The 14,956-nt window shown below is 43.6% G+C and overlaps 1 protein-coding gene across 1 annotated transcript; it reads left to right on the top strand.

Moving 5' to 3' along the window:
• The first annotated feature begins 2,874 nt into the window (after nt 1-2,874).
• Nucleotides 2,875-14,225, top strand: Ccna1 (cyclin A1). Its single transcript, XM_008830491.2, has 9 exons — nt 2,875-2,999; nt 3,753-3,941; nt 8,712-8,958; nt 9,143-9,267; nt 9,983-10,206; nt 11,305-11,509; nt 12,471-12,584; nt 13,723-13,856; nt 14,163-14,225. Exons 2-9 carry the CDS (start codon nt 3,777-3,779, stop codon nt 14,212-14,214), a joined length of 1,266 nt encoding a protein of 421 aa, XP_008828713.1. The 5' UTR covers nt 2,875-2,999; nt 3,753-3,776; the 3' UTR covers nt 14,215-14,225.
• The last annotated feature ends 731 nt before the right edge of the window (nt 14,226-14,956 follow it).

The raw sequence follows: 14,956 nt of genomic DNA, 5'->3' as shown, positions 1-14,956 counted from the left end.
TGCCGTTCTTGTGATTTCTTAAATTTTTCATAATCTTTGCTTGAGTGGTCTAGTTTGTCCACTTTATCTTCCAGTCTTGATAGCTCTGTTTTCCATTTCATTCATCCTATTGGTGAGGCTTTTTCCTGTCATTTCTAATTGGCTTACTGAGTGTTTCACTTACTTCTTCATTTCAGCCTGAGTATTCGTCAATATTTCCAACTCTTTTCTGAATTCATTCGGAAGTTTATTCCTATCTTCCTCAGTTCTTTGATTTCTTTTTTTGTGTGTTCTTTAAATTCACTGAATTCTTTTATCATGATTATAATTGTTTTTTTGAGTTCCATATCCTGCATTATCTCTAGGGGGTTCTCATTGTACTTCTTTAGAGGACTATTGGTGTTTGTTGGGGATATGTTATTTTGGTTTTTCATGTTATTTTTTTTCTCTGTGATTTTGGCATGCGAATTTCTTCTGTAGTTTCTGATTCTTGTGTGAGACTCAAGCCTTCAAGTTTAGGTCTGCTTCTTTTTGTGAACTTTATGTGTCTTTGTGGTTTACTTTTTGGTCATGAAAAGCTGGTTCCTGTAAGCTTCGGGTTTTCTCCTTTGATTTTTATATTGGAGTGGCCAGATTGCTTTTGTCTTCAGGAGTTCCCACAGAGGCCCAAGTCAGATGAAGATTAGATGCTCTCAGGTTTTCTCCTAAGGTCTGGATCCTCCAGGAAAGATTTTGGCCTCAGGAAATTGGGGGTTGGACTGGCCTGTGAGCCTGGCCTAGTAAACATGCTGGTCTAGGGCATTTGGTGGGTATGCCACCAAGAGATGCAAAGATAGCTGGGGGCAGGAAGCCACCCCAACGGCTCCTGGGGACTGCACTGAGGAGCTGGGTTGGTCTGGATGCAAAGGATCAGGAAGAGGAAAGGTCAGCCCAGGACCAGGAAAGAGGCTGGCCCAGGGAAGTAGAGGAAGGTGAGGGTGGGGCCAGGCCCAGAGTGCTCCTGGGGACCTGGGAGGAACTGAGTTGGTCTGGATGCAAAGGATCAGGAAGAAGCAGTGGTGGTTCCCCCAAGTGTCTGGGATGCCAAGACAAGGAATGGGACAGGACCCAGGCTAGGAGGAGAGACTGGAGGGGGAGATGGGAGGGTGAATGAGGCTGGGGGAGTCAAGGCCTGGAGGGTGCAGGTGCGATCTGTTTACCCTGGAGAGAGACGCCTGCAGGATGGAGAGAGCTGATTATTAAAGGATCTGTCTATCATCTATCTATGTAAAGAGAACCTAGAGACCCTAAACATCCTTATAGATGTCTTTGCAGACATCTCTGTAGGTCCTTGGGTCCTAACTAGATTGGAGTCGGGAACACCCATGTTCAAAGCACTGGCTCCACAGGTGCTGGGAGCTTCCCTTCCAGGGGGTTCCCAAGCCCTTCTTAAGTTTTAGTCCTGGAAAGAAGGATCAAAAGGGCAGGGTGTGTGTGTGTGTGCGCGCGCGCTCCGTCCCCCCACCCCACCTCCCGACTTCATCAGATCAAAAGGAACACAGAGAGGGGTCAAATATCCAGAGCAAACCTTGTCCACTTTGAAACCACTCAGACTCTTGTGAAGAATTCCTGTCCAGTTCCAGAAGGAGTTGGCTCCTGAGACCTTCAGTGTCCACAGAAATCACAAAAGTGATTTTCTAGGTGGAGGAAGGCTCTCTACATTTCCAAAAGTACCACGATGCTCCCAGAGGTACAGGAATTACAGGGTGCAATATGCAGGAATTAGTTTGAAATTGAACAGTTTCTGCAAGCAGTAGTGAATTGACCAAATGCTTCTCAAAGACCTCTTAACATATGACTCGACCAGATGTCTTTGAATCCACACTGTGAGAATCCTTCCTACTTATAGAGAAAAGTCACATGCAGCAACCTGTTTGCTGGTGAACATAGTAAGATATTTAGGCAGACTGATGACCATTTCTTAAAGCCTGAACGGACTTCGGTTTGCTTTGAGAATTTAGGGGTGGAATTTTGCTTTTTATGCAAAAGCAGTAACAGGTTATACATGAGTATATGTGGGAGTGTACATATGCACATTTTTCCCCCAAAATAATCAATTACTTCACCTTTGCAAGTTCCAGCATGTGCTGGATTTAAGGATTGCTTAGATTCACAGAACCCCCTTCCTGGTCAAGAACATCCTCCCCACCCCAATCCTAGGGACTTTCCCTCACATGTGGCTAGGTCACCCGCGCCCTCACCCCAGCTCAGAATCTCTCCACTGTGCTCAACACCCAGGCCTCAGCCTGCCCCGCGTTCCTTCCTCTTCCTGGTGGCGGTGGGAGGAAATTGGGGAAGATCTCTTGTGGGGACCTAGAGCACCACCTGTGATCTCCACTGTGCTCAACACCCAGGCCTCAGCCTGCCCCGCGTTCCTTCCTCTTTCTGGTGGCGGTGGGAGGCAATTGGGGAAGATCTCTTGTGGGGACCTAGAGCACCACCTGTAACCTTGTGCCCCAAATCTCTCCCACCGCGCCTGGCCTGGCCACACTCAGGGTACCTGGCAGGCCTGGGGAGCTCTGATGGGCAGAGACCCGCGATGAGGGTCAGCCCCCAGACGCCGAGGGTCAGGGCCTCCCCCCACCCCTCCCCGGCCACTGCCCGGGAGGATGGAGGTGAGGAAGGGGAGCGAGCCGCGCCCTCGGGCGGGCCGGGAGGACGCCACGGCCGCAGCCCGAGGACCCCGCGTCGCCCTCCCGAGCCAGGGTTCTCGGGAGCGGGCCGCGCCGGAGACGTTGGCGGGAGGAGTTCGCGGCTGTTGGGGGAACCGGCTCCAGGAACAGTCCCTTCCCGGGTGGTCTCGGCGGGCCGGCAGGCCGCGGTCCACCCTCCGGGGACGCGGGCCGGAAGGAGGCGCGAGTGCGGACGTGCGGTCCTCGGGGCTGGCCGGGGCAGCGCGGCGTCGGAGCCGGGGCTGCGCGGTTGGCTGTGCCCCGCAGTGCCGGGAGGATCGCGGCGCTTCCCGCCCGTCTGCGCTGCAGGTGAGCCGGTCACCATGGCGATGCGGCCCGGACGGGCACGCTCGCGGCGGTTGGCATGGAAGCCGAGCCCGTGGGGCCCGGGCCGCTGATTGGCCGAGTCAACAGACGCGGGCGGGTTGAAAGGCCTTAGTGGTGAGCGCTGCGGCGGCGGCGGCTGGGAGCCTGGCGACCGGCTGGAATCTCCGGACACCTCTGTCCCCTCCCTCCCCGCCTTGCCGCGCCCCGGCTGCCCCTAGCCTGGCCCGTTGTGCACTTGCTAATTGCTCCAAACATATTGAGAAATAACCCCGTGAAGAGCAGGGCCTGCTGTGGTTCCAGGAAAGTTTGGGGGTCTTCTGGCTGGTGAGAAGCATCCTGCTTGTCACTTGGGAAGGGGCCACACTTGTCTGCCGTCAGGAATCCTGGATTTTGTTTGGGGTCAAGGAAGATGGGAAGAAAGATCAGGGATATTGGGCTTAATTGGCCCCCCCAATTGATGTGGGCTTACAATCCGGATGTGGGATTTTGGCAGGATCTTTGAAACCTTTAGCCTGATGTTGGATGAAAGCTCAGAGAAATTTAAACCACTGTTTTGGTTCAGAGCAGCTTTGACTGCTTTTTAAAACCTTTTAAAACCTTAATGTTTGTTGGAAAGATTAGAAATTGGTGGTGATTCTGGGGCTTGGCGCTCTTCCTCCCAGAGATTCTCTGCGTCCCTGGATCCCCAAATGCAGAGAGTTGACGAATCTTGACTTGTCTCTCTTTCCTCAATAGCAGCAGGTTGTGGTGTGCTAGGCAATGCGTCGCAACAGTTCCAAGAATGGAGTCGCTCTGCCTCCTGTGGCCCGAGGTCCCGATGCTTGTCAGATGCTCACCGGAGCTCAGCTGGGCCAGGATCCCCCACAGAGAACAGTGCTAGGGGTACTGACTGAGAATGAGCAGTACAGGCGAACCTGTGGCCAGGTAATGATTCAAAAGTACCCAGAAAGATGCTGTAGAGAATGGCTCTCCAGGCACAGTTACTTTTACAAAATTGTTCTTGATGTGTGTGTATGAGTGTGTGTGTGTGTGTGTGTGTGTGTGTGTGTGTGTGTGTTTAGGGGGTGCTTTTCTTTCACAGGGGTAACTCCAACTACCCCTGAATATTACCACTCTAAAGTGTGAAATATAGAGAAATTTTCTCGAGATCATCCACCCCTTTGAGATAGAAACAATGATTTTTCTGTGATGTTATTTTTTCCTGGATTGGGATTAAGTCTAGGAACTGTTTGGGTTAAGCATGTATAGATGCTTTAAGGGTTCATCTGAAAAGAAATTTGATTACTCGAAATAAGACTACAGTACTGGAGTTCCCCTGGGTCAGAAAGTTATGTAGTGTGAGCCAGGTCAGCCTGAAGCAACCTGGGAGAGCCTGTGCTATGTTCACTGGGAATAGTGTGTAGGTCAGGATCAGGTTAGGATAAACAAGGTTTCTTTAGACAGATTGCTTTCCAGAGCAGACATCTCTAGCACAAAGAGCAGCCAAGCAAACAGGTAATTTATTAGTTGTGCTCTTACCTGATTATAGGAACTTCCTGTTAAAGAGAGAAAACAAATTTAGACACTTAAACGCAGAGGAAAATTCATTCTTAAAAATTTTGTTTTTAAGAATGAATTTTTGAGATAGAAAAAACCCACCTTCCCTCTCAGCCTGTTGTTAGATAAGCCCTGATAATGAATGTTGCAAATTTGTATTGCATGTCTGTGGAACCTGATGGTCAGAAGAGTTCAGTCACGCAGGTAGGCACAAACTCTTCCTGTTTATAGATGAGGAGGTAAGAGATGTTTTTTGGTACAGGTTTGTTTAGAGCTTCCTCATCTGCTGCCTCTTCAGCCAACTGCTTTTTGGTGGGATTGTATAGGAGGGGAAAATGCCAAAATGGTCTTTTTAATGCCTTGGAGACAGTTGAGTGAAAGTAGTTTTAATAATGTTGACTTGCTTAGCGGTATTCACTTCTTAAACTTACAGATCTAAGACCTGGTATTTATGAATTGGCAGCTGTGTCTACGCTGAATGGCCTTATTTGAAGTTCACAATCGGCCCTCCTGGTGCCTGGCAGCATTGCTTGGCACTTCCTCTCCACTTATCTCCTCCACAGTCTTCTTAGAAGCCCGTTTCCTCCTGACTTCCCACTTACTATGCTTTGTTTTCATTTTGATTTTAAAACAATTGTATTTTATTAATTAATTATTATTATTGTGTGTGTTATGTACATATGACATGTGACCATGAGCACACATGCCACAGTAAGTATGTGTAATTCAAAGAACAGCTTTTGGATCACAATATTTCTTTCTCCTATGGGTTCCGAGGATTGAATTAGATCATCAGGCTTGGTAGCAAGCACGTTTGACCACTGATTTGTCTTGCTGCCTTCCATGCTTTAATTCTATGCAATTTCTGCTCCTTTAAGGAAAAAGTTGACTATGTCATACTTTCCAAAAACTGTAGAAACATCCAGAACATACTCTCCTGGGTCTTTCTCACTTCTGAAGAGGGAGTAGAGTGTCTCTAATCCCACTGTAATCTAATCTGTCTTCGAACCCATTATATAGTTCTAATTGGCCTCAAGCTCATGATCTACTTATCTCAGCTTCTCCAGTGCTGTGATTACAAGTTTGTATCCCACACCAGGCCTACAACTGGAACATTAAATGTGTCTCTGTGCCATATAACCCTGCCATCTCCATTCTGTCCTGTGATCCGTGTGTCCCAGCTCTTGTACAAGTGTATAGTACTTCACACCCTCTTAGATGTTCAAGGGTTCCTCTTTAACAACCTTTCTCTTCAGTTTTCCCTTCTCTTCTTGATCAAACCCATAGGAATACAAATACATTGTAATTGTTTTCCATCTTCCAAATCTTTCAGCTATACAGAGCTTTGCAGCTCCTGTCCCATCAATACAACACATCTTAGTGTTGTCTATCTCAATAGCATGCACATTGTACCAGGGTGACAGTTTGGAGTGTCACCTTCTCTGTGGTATCCTTAGTGCCTACAAGAGTGCCATGCCTGGCCAAGGGAGCACACAAAGATTTGTTGGATGAATGCTCTCTGTTTCTGGGTCTTCTCTTGCTCCCTTTCCACTCAATTCATAGTTCTTTCCTCCTTTGATTTATCAGCAGCATCTCGCATAGATGGCTGTTCTTGCTTCTTTGAAATAGTTCCTTCTTGTTCAGCTTGGAGACTAGGACTGTCCCCAGATGTTCCACACTGCTCATTGCCACTCCTCAGTTTCCTGGCTTTTCTTTACGATGCCTGCAATCTCTGCAAGATAGAGTACCCAGGGCTAGCTTTTGTTTTTTGAGACAGACTCCTGTCACCTTGGTTTGCCTCAAACCCAGTATGTTGCTGGGGATGATCTTGAACTCTTGGTCCTCCCTGCCTCTATACCGCAAGTGCAGAGATTATAACCATGTACAGCTATGCTGTGGCCTCCCATGACTAACTATTGGTTAGGGTCTTGGACTCATTCCCTTTGTAATTTCTTTAAGTCTCCTAGAAATGCCAAAGTTTCATTTTTTGTCTCTAGCCTAGCCCTCTGAATTATAATGCAGGCTCATGCATCCACCAGCCTGTTTGACATCTTCACTTGGATCTTATCAATAGGTGCCTGGTACTTACACAAAACTAAACTCCAGCCCTTCTCCCTATTTCCAATTGTTATTTCCCAGATTTTCATCTTTGAAAATAGAATATCTATCCTCCTTTTTATCAGCCTTGAAGTCTTTGTCATCCTTGACTTTCTCTCTCATCTGATCTACTGAAGATCATATTACTAGTTGTACCTTGAATATGTGTCTAATCTCTTCCTTCTTATGTTTTTCTGCTACTACTCTGGTTCAAATGTCTTTATGTCTCACATAGAATTTGCATAAGTTCCATAATTGGCTATTTCACTCTGATCTTATTGTCTCCACCTGTACATACACAGAATGCTCCCTTTACAATACTCATCAAGTCACATCCCTCCTCTGCCTTACATCTCTCCATGGCTTTCCTCTCTTCACAAAAGCCACCCGTTAGATGTCCCATGGGAAGACCCCCATGAACTGGCTTTATCTACTCTGAGTTCTTATCCTACACAGCCTTTGTTCTCGCTCTTACTCTGCTCTGCTCCTACTGTATCTTTTTTTGTTTGTCTTTCCTTGCATCCCTTGTCTCTGGATTGAACATTATGTTCACTGCCAAACTCCAGGCAGCTAGAGTAGTCTGGCATAGTAAATGCTCAGTGAATACCTGTTTAAGGAATAAGTTGCACACACACACACACACACACACACACACACACACACTCATGCACACACAACAGAAGTCACTGGCAGTAACATGGAGTCATAACTGTTGGGTTGTATCTTGTGATTGTACCCTTTCATGGCCCCTTGGACTTTTTCTCGAATACTGTGTCATAAATATTTTCTTATTGGACATAAGCCATAAATTTAACTCACTTAATGGAAAGGAAATTTGTGGAACTACATATGAACTGGGAATTGACCTTCAGTAGAAGTCACCAAGATTATTAAATAAGTAAGCTGTTCACATAGCTTATAGTGCTAGCTAGCATTTACAGACATAAAATTCCATCTCCCAAGCCTGTCCTGGCTGACCTGACTTTCATGACATCCACATGACTTGTCTTAGATGTCTGATGCATGTGCTTGCTCATCAGCAGTACCATAGTTGTTCCCATTATTCTTGCTATAAGAATACAGAAAAGTAGGGGCTGGAGAGATGGCTCAGCAGTTAAGATTACTAGCTGCTCTTGCAGAGGGCACAGGTTCAGTTCCCAGCACCCACAAGGCAGCTAACAACCATCTATAACTCCAGTTCCAGGGGACCCAATTCCTCTGCAGGCATTGCATAACACTGGTGCACTTACATATAGGCAGGCCCTATATTCATACACATAAAAAAGAATATAGAAAAGAAATGATTTGAGAAATGTTCCTGAGTAATTATGTTCTGTTATACAAAAAAGATTTTATATCTTGTAAGAGCATTTAGTAGTATGGATTTCCAGAATCATCATGTTTCCAAAGAACTGGGCGTGAAATGGAAGCTTTGTGGGAGCTTGCAACTAAAAGTTAGCTATTTAAGGAGAAGGGCTAGAGGGATTCAATAGCCCATTATCAAGAACTATGCTGAGTTATTTTTATTTTTAATTAATTAGTTTGTTTGTCTTTTTGAGACAGGGCTCCCTATAGCCCTGTCTCACTACGTAGACCAGGCTGGCCTGAATCTCTCAGAGATCCACCTGCCTCTGTCTCCCAAGTAAGTGCTGGGATTAAAGGGTGCACCACCAAGCCCTGCTCTGAGTTCTTGTAAAATCTTGCAAAATGCTAGAAGCATAAAGGCCAATTTGCAATTTCCCTCTCACGTATTTTGTAGGAGAGGTATAGCTTTTCTTCTTTTTACATCTTGAATTCCCTTTAATATCTGTGTAAGAAAGATGACAGATTTTAGGCAGAACTATTTCATCTGTCAAACACAGACAAAAGTAAAGGGAAAGCCATCCTTTCAATGGTTCATTCTCTAGACTAGATGCCAGTGTAGATACTTCTACTTTGAATTTGCTCTCACCTTCCCAAGCTGCTGGATTGTGTGACACAGGCTCACGTTGCTCACATTTGATGATGCCTAACAAGCTATGCACCCATTTTCTTGTGGTGTTGTTTTGTTTTTTTCTTAAGGAGATCACAACAATCAGGTGTTTTTCTGGATTGGAAAATGTCTTCCCTCCAGCTGGGAAAAAAGTACTCTCTGACTGTGGCATCCAGGAGCCAGCCAAGCATGGATTTGATATCTACATGGATGAGCCTGAACAGGGGGACCGAGACAGCTACCCAGGGAGAGAGGGAATAGTCTTTGAGGATGTGTATGAAGTGGACACCAGCATGCTCAAGTCAGACCTCCACTTCCTGCTGGATTTCAATACAGGTAATCAGACTCCCCTGTGGCTGCTGGTGCCCTGTGTTCACAAACCCTCTGCAGTTTCAATAAAGAGTAACTGGCAAGAGAGAAACACCAAGTGATGACTGAATTCACAGCTGCCTGTGAGGGTGAGTGGATGTGGTGAGTCATTACATGAAATGACTTATCTGCCTATGTTGAACCTCTCCAGTTTCCCCGATGCTGGTAGACTCAGCTATCCATTCCCGGTCTGAAGAGGCATCGGATTTTGGCTCAGATGTGATTAATGTAACTGAATATGCTGAAGAAATTCATCAGTACCTTAGAGAATCTGAAGTGAGTTTGCCCAACTTCTACTTCAATATCCAGATCTTAAGCTCTTTATATCACAAGTTCTTAGCCACAACCACTAGTGAATGGCACTAATGTGGCATCTAAACGAATGAAATATGAAAATGTTGCTCTCATGAGTTTGATGAATTTGACAGTCCTGAATCTGAACTGCTCCAAAATCTGAACCTTTTTTAAGCATTGGCCTGCTGTCACACATGGAAAATCCCACGAGTGAAACTATGTTTCATGTACAAGATTATTAAAAGTATTGAATCAAATGACCTTCAAGCTGTATGTTGAAGGCAGAGATGAAACATAAATCAATGTGTGCTTAGACTTGGGTCTCACTATGTACATGGGACCCTCCACATCAGAAAAGAAGCACTCTGATCCCACGTACTTGGGATGAGGGACACCCAACCTGATGTTGAGCGGCAATCATGTGAATGCTTTCTGTATGATTTAAAGTATCCACATACTAAGTGTTTCACACTCAGGATTGGCACACCTTGCTATTTTCCTCCTCTGAACTGGCTTATTATATGATAGAACCAGAATCTTGTAGTCTCTTCCTTATAGTGATAAAGGTTTATTTGGCTTAGAATCAGTTTCCTCCTAATCTTTGCTCTTGAGATTTCTTTTAAAATAGAAACAATACCAAGGAATGATCTTTTTGATAGTGCAGTGATTTGAATATCCAAATTATTTCCTCCACCAGGTAAGACATAGACCCAAGGCCCACTACATGCGGAAGCAGCCGGACATCACTGAGGACATGCGTGCCATCCTGGTGGACTGGCTGGTAGAGGTTGGGGAAGAATATAAACTTCGCACAGAGACTCTGTACCTGGCTGTCAACTTCCTGGACAGGTTTCTTTCCTGCATGTCTGTTCTGAGAGGGAAATTGCAGCTTGTTGGGACAGCAGCTATTCTTCTCGCTTCGTAAGCGTTCTTTCAGCTTGAATCATGTGAAATGCCACCTGTCAAAACACTTGATTTTTTCCCTCTATTTATTGAAGAAATGTGATGCTTGTAATTAAAATGATTCATGCTTCTTTTTTGTTAAAAGATCTTCGTCCCTTGCAGAATTAACTGAGAAACTGAATCTTGCCCACATAATCACTTTCCAATTCAGATGTTTAAAATTTATAGCCATAAGTTCAATATCATAACTAAAGCAGCTATCAGCTCAAATTCAGGATCTAATGTAACTATTTTGCAGTGTAGTCTTTTGGTTGAGTTCTGATACAGGTAGAAATCCTGTTTAAGGAGATTTTTATTTTATAAAAGCTCTCCTCATGATCTAGAAAACAAAACCTAATAACACAGTTTATTCATTTCGTCCACTGAATAAATGGTTTTAGCTGGTTCCTGTTCTTGTCAGTGATTTATAACAATACCTAATTGTGTGGGAAAGGAAAGCTGGATTGTGGTTGAACTGGCTTCAGTGACCTGTGGCTGAATGCTAGTTTCTATTCTTTGGGTCTTGACTATTTTAGATACTAAGGTGTGAAAACATGCTAATATTTCCTTAAAGAAAGAAAACAGCAGAAGGAAAGAAATGATAACAGTGAAATTATGTCATTATCTTTCTTTGGCCAGCATCATTTGCTAATTCAATAGGGAATGTTGAACATAATCTAAAGGAAAAAAAGCAAAGGCCTGTGGAGTTTTTATTTTCTGTTATTGGGTTTATCATAACATTCTTTTCCACAAAACAATTTGGTGTCTAGAGAACTACCAGGAGTACATATGTCATCTCTGTCTTTTTAAACCATTCAGTGTTTCAGATGTCACAGCCTACAACTCTTGGTTGGAATGGTTTCAATCATTACTCTAAGCAACTGGTATAACATAGCCTGTAATACTCACTTTGAGTCAAAAGAAGCTCCTAATATTTTTATAGCTCTGTGCCATTCTCTGATATCTAAGTGGAACCGGGAACTAAACTGAAGAAGGCTACAGGGTTATCTTGAGAAAAATGGGAAATAGAGGCATGGGTTCTAAACTTTTTTTCTAAGAATTCTTTACTTTTCCCAGGAAATATGAAGAGATATACCCACCTGAAGTAGACGAGTTTGTCTACATAACTGATGATACATATACAAAACGACAACTGTTAAGGATGGAACACCTGCTCCTGAAAGTTCTAGCTTTTGATCTGACAGTTCCAACCACCAACCAGTTTCTCCTGCAGTACTTAAGGCGGCAAGGGGTGTGCATCAGAACCGAGAACTTGGCCAAGGTATGCCGCATAGTTTTCCAGGAATATCTGATAGCCCCAGGGCTAAAAAGTCACCTGTCTCTACTGTCCTTCAGATGCTCCTTTCCAGTTTTCCATCTTAAACCCAGTAAACCTTTGTAGCAATGGGAGACAATTTAAGGACTATGACACCAGGTTATAAGACATTACTATTGACTACACTTGGCAGTCACAGTTCACCTAAACCACTCAACTACTGAAGAGATTTAAGCTTGGAAACCATTCCCTTCATGGATACAGACCATGTGCAAGCACTGCTTTTTAATTTGGGAACAAAGTGAATACAGTTGAACTTGATTTTCATCTGACTCTAGCTTAGTAAGAAACAAAGCATTATCCAGTCATTTGGCCTTATAGAAGTTTAGTTGAAATCATTAACGTATTGATTTGGCCAACATGCTTGTCAGTCATTATGGTACAGGATATCTATAATATGTGTGCTCTGCAAAGAGTGATGATGATGTCCACATGAATTTTCCAGTCTTCTTCTGGTCATATGTTTCCATTGGCATTGCTCTAGCTTGTGAACTGTATTCATTTGCCTCACGAATTAAAAGGTTTAATATGGTCACAGTTTTCCCTTTTCATTGACGGCTCTCTTCCTATTCCAGATGCTAGAGCAATACTACCCAATCTAACCACCATAAGATGAACTATTAGCATAAGAAAAGAAAAGTAACCTATCACATATACTATGTGCATAGGCCCAAAACTAGGGTACTGAACACACATCTTACTGTTTAAGGACAGTCAGACCAATTATCAAGGAGGTAAATATGTCTGACTTCATTTCTGGGCTCCTCACTAGATTCTTTTAAATGAAGAGGAAGGCATAATTGATTACATTGAAATTTCTAGGCTTACTAGGTTTACTTATAGCTTTAATCAAATTTGACCTTGGCCAAATTTATAACTCCATTGAGATTTCCTCTCTTGTGCTTAGTATGTAGCAGAACTGAGTCTTCTTGAAGCTGACCCATTCTTGAACTATCTTCCTTCATTGATAGCTGCGGCGGCTTATTGCCTGGCAAACTATACTGTGAACAGGCACTTCTGGGTAAGGTCCTTTCTTCTTTCTAAGTGAAATGAGAGCTTATGTAAAATCTGTTCAGGGACATTCAAGGCTTAGAATGGACATGTGTCTTATGAGGGCAAGTGAGTTTCATAATAACTGGTTGTCTATACAGCAGACCACAGCTTGCTTCTGAGTCTTTCAGAACAGCTGTCATGACTTTGAGTCCATGACTTCACCTGTGGGAGCAGAGATAACAAGGAATTATGCTTGGAGGGCCTTGAGGTTTATTGGTCACTGGCCACATCAAACAAAAGTTGATCCTAGTCAGGCATGGTACATATCTATGTTCCCAGCACTTTTGAGGTGGAGGCAGAATGCTTTTGAGTTCAAGGCTATCCTGGGTCACATAGGGAGACTCTGACTCAAAAAAATGTCAACCTTCTCCCTTTGTAACAAAACAAAACAATCCTTCAAGTTCAATAAGGACTGTTAGAAGGTTGCACCGTGCTTTCAGAGAACAGGGCTGTCAGTGCTGTCTCTTGCTCATAGAAGCTGACTAGATCAGAAAAAGCCCTTACATTTTGTTCTGAAGTCTCCCGTGTGCTAAAAGAAGTAAGGTGTTGAACTTTATTTTCTAGGATACTAAATGAATATTTAAATTTTAAAATGTGTACTGGTCTTGTGTGTGTGTGTGTGTGTGTGTGTGTGTGTGTGTGTGTGTGTGTATACACAAGGGTGCATATGCAGGTCAGAGCACAACTTTCTTTCCATCAAGGACTCCTGGGATTGAACTTGGGTTTTCAGACTTCTGCAGCAAGTACTTTAACCTCCAAGTCATCTCACTGGCCTTAAATCAATATTCTTATGCTTCCTTTTGACTAAGAATATTTCATATCCTGTACAAATTCCTTAAGAACCAGCAAAAGTTCCAGTCCTGAGGGAACAAGGAAAGTGATCTGTACCCAAACTGAGAGTTACCAATATACAATGTGAGCAAACCTAGCAATTTAGAACTCTGTCTGTTTTTGTTCATAGTCCCTACCTAAGATTTCTAAAGGAAGTGATTATAGATTCTTTTTGATATGAAAACTCGTTCCCTTAACCTTATAATAAGTTATATTCATATTCTAATATCTTACAAAGTTATGTGAAGCAATTTTTTTTCTTTTGTTTCAATTAGCCAGAAGCCCTTGCTGCATTTACAGGCTATTCATTAACTGAAATCGTGCCTTGCCTGAGTGAGCTGCACAAAGCATACCTCAGTATACCCCGTCGACCCCAGCAAGCAATTAGGGAGAAGTATAAGACTTCAAAGTAAGTTGCTGACATTCTCTCTGCTTGGCTGTCTTCTCCAGTAAAGTTTAATGGGCTGTTGTAGAGTCAGACTAAAAACAGAATAAATTCTTTCTGCTGTTAGGATGGAAAAGTAAGATTATTTGCTAAATCAAAAAAAGGACTTTAGAATGGTCTAGATTCATAATTTGCCAGATTTTAGTACTTATAGTTAGGCAGCCTCCTTCTGATCTTTAAGACTCCTCTAGAAGTTTTCTGTAGCCTAGCTGAGGTTTTATAGACTGACCTCCTCGACCTTGGGCTGATGGTGCTGTGATGTCGTTCCAGGTACCTGCATGTGTCCCTCATGGAGTCACCTGCAGTTCTTCCTCTGCAGTAGGTGGCAGAGCTGAAGCACTTCCAGAATTCAACCACCACGTCAGCAAACTTGCTCTTCATTTGGATAGGTTTCTGCAAATTGGGTCAACGGATGTCTATGTAGACGACATCTTAAAAATTTAATGTTAGGTTCCCTTACAGTTTAGTAACATAATATAATATAGATGTAGACTAGCATTCTTTTAAGAATAAACAGCTTGCCTTTGACCATGTGTTAGGCCTATTTACTAGTTAATATAGCTGACACATTGACCTGGAATTTTAGTTGAGAGCACTGTTAGTATCACGAGGATCTCAAACATGCTAAGTTGATTTTAGAAATGTGATATACTGCTCAGATTAAGTGCTTTGAGGCATCCAAGGACTTTTGAGTTCGTTAAATGACTTTTCCCACTCTGTGAAGCTCTCCATAAACTGATGAAAGGAAGGCAAGCAGGGCCACTCCAGGAAGATTGGTGAAGAGATCTGAGTGGGCTGCATGTTCCAGCTTCCTCTACAGCCCTAGTCAGCAAGGCAGTGGGTATCCAGGTACCTCCTGCAGGTGACAACACAGAGCTCTCCTGCCCTTTTATAAAGGGTTGTCATCATGTCTATTCAGGTGGGATGTGGGTAGTCATAAAACGTGTATTTTAATCTTAGAGGATACTTTGGGAAGTTGAAAAGCAAATTTCACCGTAAGATGACACTTTAGAAGAGTGAAGCCCACCCCTCTATATTTCTCTTGGGGGAAATCTAGCTTAAGC

Source organism: Nannospalax galili, unplaced genomic scaffold (genome assembly GCF_000622305.1).
Source record: "Nannospalax galili isolate Female #2095 unplaced genomic scaffold, S.galili_v1.0 scaffold1354, whole genome shotgun sequence".
Lineage (NCBI taxonomy): Eukaryota > Metazoa > Chordata > Mammalia > Rodentia > Spalacidae > Nannospalax > Nannospalax galili.
This window is presented reverse-complemented; position numbering and strand designations above follow the sequence as displayed.